Source organism: Leptonychotes weddellii, unplaced genomic scaffold (assembly GCF_054177405.1).
Source record: "Leptonychotes weddellii isolate Sample4059 unplaced genomic scaffold, ASM5417740v2 HiC_scaffold_7141, whole genome shotgun sequence".
Classification (NCBI taxonomy): Eukaryota; Metazoa; Chordata; class Mammalia; order Carnivora; family Phocidae; genus Leptonychotes; species Leptonychotes weddellii.
The window spans coordinates 2,878-9,111 of NW_028041047.1; the positions used below are offsets into that span (position 1 = coordinate 2,878).

General features: G+C 47.3%; 1 protein-coding gene across 1 annotated transcript; it reads right to left on the reverse strand.

Moving 5' to 3' along the window:
- Nucleotides 1-4,200: 4,200 nt before the first annotated feature.
- On the reverse strand, nucleotides 4,201-5,878 carry LOC102747332 (protein CD300H-like; the record flags this gene model as incomplete). Its single annotated transcript, XM_081811340.1, has 2 exons — nucleotides 4,201-4,471; nucleotides 5,508-5,878. Coding segments are annotated over 2 exons (633 nt in total), but the record flags the coding sequence as incomplete, so codon positions are not given.
- Nucleotides 5,879-6,234: the final 356 nt, after the last annotated feature.

The window sequence follows — 6,234 nt, forward strand, 5'->3', positions numbered from 1 at the left end:
CTCCAATATACCTTCTGCTGCCCTCTCTCTCTTTCTTCTTCTGGGGTTCCAATTATTCTAATATCATTTTGTTTTATGGTATCACTTATCTCTTGAATTCTCCCTTCATGATCCAGTCGTTGCTTAACTTTTTCTCAGCTTCTTTATTCTTCATCATTTTGTCTTCAATATCACTAATTCTCTCTTCTGTCTCATTTATCCTAGTAGTTAGAGACTCCATTTTTTATTGCATCTCACTGATAGTTTTTTTTTATTTCAACTTGATTAGATTTTAGTTCTTTTATGTCCCAAAAAGGGATTCTCTAGTGTCTTCTATATTTTTTTTCAAGCCCAGCTAATGTCTTTATAACCATTATTCTGAACTGTAGTTCTGACATCTTTTTTTTCTTAAGATTTTGTTTATTCATTTGAGACACAGAGATACAGAGAGAGAGAGAGAGCATGAGCAGGGGGAGAGGCAGAGGGAGAGGGAGAAGCAGGCTCCCTGCTGAGCCAGGAGCCCGACATGGGGCTCAATCCCAGAACCCCAGCATCATGACCCAAGCTGAAAGCAGACACTTAACCATCTGAGCCACCCAGGTGCCCCCTGACATCTTACTTATATCCATACTGATTATGTCCCTGGCAGTCAGTACTGCCCTTTATTCCCTTTTTTGAGGTGAGTTTTTTCATCTTATCATTCTGCCAGAGAAGAATAGATGAACAAGGGAACAGAAGACTAAAATGACAACAATGACCCCAGAGAAATATACACTAAGCAAATCAGAAGAGACCTGAACAAAAAAAAAATTAAAATTAAAAAAAAGAGAGATTATAATTAGACAGGTGAACAGGAGAGAGAAATACACTGGATCCTGTGTATACTTTGGTCTGTTTGTTATAAAACTAGATCCCAAAATTATAAGGAAAGAATAACATATATGTACAAAAATAAAATTAAATACAATGAAAGGATAGAATGTCACTGTAAAAATGAAAATTAAAAGACAAAAATAGAAAAAAGAATGCATATCAACAGGTGAACAGAAGAGAGCAATATACTATATCTTGAGTGTATTTTGCTTGGTTTGTTAGAAGAGACTACATCTCAAAATTGTAAAGAAAGAAAAACTTACATATATATACAAAATAAAATTAAATACGTTGAAAGGATAGACTATAACTGTAAAGATGAAAATTTAAAAAGACTTTAACAACAAGAAAGAGAGAAAGAATATGATCAGACAAGTGAAGAGAACAGAGCCGTACACTAGATTCTGGGGTTATTTTGGTCTGTTAGTTAGAAGAAACTGTATCCCAATGTAGTAAAGAAAGAAAAACATATATATATGAAAATAAAATTAAATACAATGAAAAGATAGAATGTAATTGTAAAAATAAAAATTAAAAAAGATTTTAAAAAAAGAGTTGATACTATAAGAAATTCGTTGAAAAAATAAAGAGAAAAAAACATTAAAGTTTAAAGACTAAAGAATCATGGGGAAAACACCATGAATTGTATATACTATTTTCCCAGTGCTGGAGTTTTGCAGTTCTCTATGATTGGTAAACTTGGTCTTAGCTAATGTTCTTGCTGATCTTCTGGGGGAGGGGCCTGTTGCACTGATTCTCAGGTGTCTTTGCCCCAGGCAGAATCGCACCATTCTTGCCAGGGGGGCATGCTAATTAATCTGCTCGAGATTGCTCTATGTGGCTTTTGTTCCCTAAAGGCATTCTGCAGGGCTTTAGAGGTTGAGAATGAAGGGCAGGCTCCCAATCTCCAGCCCTCGAGCCAAGAGCTCAGGGCCCCACTACTCAGTGCACCCTCAGGGAAAAGCAGTCAATCACTCCTGTCTCCCTGGTCTCCGTCCACTTGCTGTGCTCACCCAGCCTATGACTGAGCATCAGGCACATGGCTGGGTTTCCAGTCTCCAAACCCTACAGACTCCTGCGGCTCATAACCGTGCCGCTCATCCCGGGGTAGGAAGGAGATCTCGCTGGTTCTGCCACTTGCTGCACCTCTGCTTGGAGAGCAGTCCCCCAACCATGCTGTGGTTCATGGTTTATGGCAACCTCAAGCTGAGAGCCCACGCCTGGGCTCGCTGATTGCAGCTGGCTTCCCTGCTCTGATGCCTAGGAACTATGCCATACTCAGGCACCTCCGATCTTCTGTGACCCCGGGGATCTTAAGATTAAGATTCCGTTCTGCTTCACCACCTGAGCACCTTCAAGGCAGGGATGTCCCTTACTGGAGCAGACTTCTAAGAGCTCTGATTTTGTACTCCGGTGCTATATCACTTTCTGGTGCTGGCTGATGGAGGCTCCCCCCGCCCATGGTTTATCTTCCCATATATCACCTCAGATTCACTTCGTCTGCACCTCCTACCTGGCAGAAAAGACAAGCCACTAATTATGGGAGCACATATTTGAAAGGCTTAATTGATAAAATTTCACCAACCACAGTATGAGTCCTATAATTCAGTAAGGAAAAGAAAAACCCAAGAAAGATGGGGAAGACTTGAACAGAAGAGGGAATGCAATAGGAAGTGAAAAGATGTTCACCATGATGACAGCCAAAGAAACTCAAATTAAATCACAAGAAGATTGGGAACAACTTGGCCACATAGAATGTGGTTGGGGCCCAGAACACTTCCTCACCGAGAGATAAAGAGCCCACAGGGAGTCTGCTGGGCTTATTGCCTTTTGTGGAAATATTTTTCAGGCTCCCTGAGTGCTACTTTGTTCTCCTTAAATGCATAAGCCAGTGACCCTCAGACACACCCCATTTAAGGCCAGGGTTCTCCTGCAGGACAAGTGGGTACATGCAGCCAACGAGCCCACATGGGCTGCTGAGTAGATGCATCGGCCATGGGGGACGGATGTACTGCCTGGATCCCTCTCTCTCTCCTTCTGCTGTAGGTAAACTCTGCAACCCTTGAGTCTGTGTGCATGTTGTCTGTTCTCAGTGACCTTGAAACCTGCATGGGCCTCTTTCCTGCTCACACTTACCTGCCTTGGTTGCAAAGCCTGGCTACCATGTGGATGGTGAAACAAAGCACTATTTCAAACTGGCAAAAGTTAACAATATAAATGTCTGACACACCAAGTAGTCACACACAGAGGCAGGGCAATAGGAGCCCTCAGTCATAGCTGATGGGAGCTAAGTGGGGCCACTAACGGGTTTGGAAAATCATTTGGCATTATCTAGATGGTTGGGTGTGCACAAACCCTAAACCCCAGCAATTCCATCCCTAAGTATGTACCCTAGTGAAATCATTTCACATATGTACTAGGTGACCTGTACAAAAATGTTCATGGCAGCCCTGGCTGTGAAATAGCCCCAGATGGGAACAACCCAAAACTGTCAACAGAAAAATGGATAAATCAGATGTGGTGTATCTTATCTTCTCTCATCTGAAGGGCTGTGTGTCTGGGTAGCGTATCCAAAGGCATGAAGGGCTGGAGCTTCTCTTGGTCGGGGTCCTCACAAGGAGGGAGGACACCCCGAAGCCAGCACTGAGCATGGTCAGGAGCAGGGACACCTCCAGGATGACCAGGAGCAGGAAGTGGACCTTGCTAAGCAGAGACCTGTGGGGGACACAGTGACAGACACTGAGCTGCCTCCTCAAGAGGAGGCCCCAGGTCCCTCCTTTCTGCCCCCTGGTCTCTCTGATCCAAGACCCTGTGGACCTAATAACCACATTTGGGCCAGACTTGGATATCTGGATATACTCACTCCCAACACCTTAGCTCAGCAGCTGACTTTGGGCATTAAGTAGGCCGATACTGAGAGGAGAGAGAGGGTTTGCCTGGGCAGGACCTGGTTTCCACAAACAGCTGCTTTATCCTAAGCCCCGCCCCTTCTTTTGCCATCCATACTCCCAAGAGCTCAGTTCAGGTTGGGACTGTTTTTGGTGATTTCTCACAGGTCAAGGTCTACGTAGGCTGGTGCTACATAGGTTCTTGGCGAATATTTGGTGAGTGGATAGAAAAAGGAACGAATGTTGTATTGAGAGGCTGCCCTGGGGGTTCTCAGGAAGGCAAGGTCACCAAAAAGGAGGCCCTCCCTCACCTTGGGCTCCCCTGGCCAACCGGGCTGTACCTGGCGCTCTCTGCTAGCAAGTTAGGAGTCCTATGGAGTGCTTTCCCGTTCTCCCCAGCAAATCACTTCGCACATCTACTTGTGTGTGTGTGATATATTTCATTGCATTTATTCAAGCATGTATTTATTTATTTATTTATTTTTACCAGTTTTTGGGAAGAGGTAGGTTTGGGGTCAGAAGTTCTTCCTCCTCTAGTCTGAGTGGCGGTGTCTCTGGACAGGATATCGATGCTCAAGGAGGGCCGCAAGTTGTCTTCATCAGGCCGACTCTGTGCCCCACAAATTGCCCACTGAGGCCTGTTAACCCAGAGGACAGCACTGAGCATAATCAGAAACAGGGGCACCTTCAGGAGAATGAGGAGTAGGAAGTGGACACTGCCAAACAGGGACCTGTAGGAGGGACACGGAGACTGTCAGGTGTTTCCTCCTGGACATGAGGCCCAGGCTCTGCCTCTCTCCCACCTGCCTTTGTGCTCAGGTCCCGTGGCCTCAAAAGTCAATATCAGCATCAAAGCTGATTGGTACCAGGGCCAGATGGTCCCGTGCTGAGGACCCCAGGCTCCTGTCCTTCAGCTCAAGCCTCAACCTTGAGCATCCAGACGCAGCAGACACATGACGATGTGGTGGTGAGGAATGGGAAAAGGAGACGAGGGGACGCAGGAGGATCTGGCTCCCAGAAACTCTCTGAGAGTTCACAAAGCAGAGGGCATTCAGGGACTGAGCTTCTGGGGCTGTCACCTGTCCCTAACCAGACCCAGGCCTGGCCAGAGTGTGGCAAATCCCCATTCAACAGCATCCCTATCTGCTCTGCAGATGGACATATCATAATCCAGGACCAGAGAAGCATCACCATCCCCATTAAGCACTTCAGCATCCCTCATCTCACTGGAAACAGGAATGTTGGAATGTTGGCACAGGAGCGAGACCTCAGGTCCCACCCCCAGGCAGTGCAGCCCCCCTGCCTTGTCCATCCTGCCAGAAGACTGCAGAAGTCAATTCAGGAAGTTTGACAACAGGGACACACAACCCTGTGAGCACAGGAGGGTGGCACAAACTCCCTGGTCCTGATAGAGATGCACAGCCCCGAGCTCTCCATGTGGACACCAGCCTCAGAGTCCTTGAGTCCCATAGCTCTTGTCAGGCCCTGGGCTAGTGGCAGGGGCCTTGGATGTCACACTCCCACCTTCCCTCACTCTCATGGGCTCTCACACACGCAGGCACACACATGCTCTTTCACACTCATGCACACTCCCACCCACCCACCCTTCCCACACACTCACACCCACATAGCCCACTTGGTCCCGAGTCTCTGAGGCCCAAATACCAGGCCTGGCTCTTTTCTCCTGAGTTGAGATTTGCTCAGACGCTCTGCAGGGATTAGCTCACATCTCTTCTTCCGTGGCAGCAAAGAAAAGCAGGGTCTTACCTAGGGGAAACAAACACTTGAACCTGGAAAAAAAGGTCAGGCAGGAAACCATGGAGTCCTTCTTCATGCAGCATTGTTGCAATCCCACACCTGTATTTTCCTGCATCATCTGCAGTGAGGTTCTCCAAGGTCACTGTGAAGGTGAGGTCTCCAGAATGGTCCACGATGGACACGCGGCCACTCCTCATCTTTTCCTCAGACCCTCTGGCGGCCACAATCTGGTTCCAAAGTGGCAAGCATGGTTGTCGGCACCAGTATTTGGTAAATGTCTTGTATTTCTCCTCGTACCGACACTGCACTCTCAGGGATCCCCCCACAATGCCCATCACAGTGCTGGGGCCACTCAGAGACAAAGAGCCTGAAAGACACCATCAGTATTTTCTTCATCTGAAGAGCCTAGGCTGGAGGGGCCTTGGGGTTCAGGTCCCCTGGAAGCCCAGACGTCACCCTGAGGCTGGAGGGGGGAGGAGCAGGAACCAGGGAGGTATGGGCTGTTGGCAGATACAAGGGGGGAGACCTGAGGAGATGCCTGGTATGTGATTCTGGGACTCAAGAGGCCATGCCCAGCCTGTGTGTGCTCAGCCAACAGGGGAGAATGTGGGGGGAGAAGATTTTGGGTGGCCCCAGACAGGTTCTGGATCCTTAGACGTGTCAGTCCTGAGAGGAAACAGCTGTGCCCATCAATCACCAAGAACTGAATGACTCCACTGAGTATACTCTGAATAAA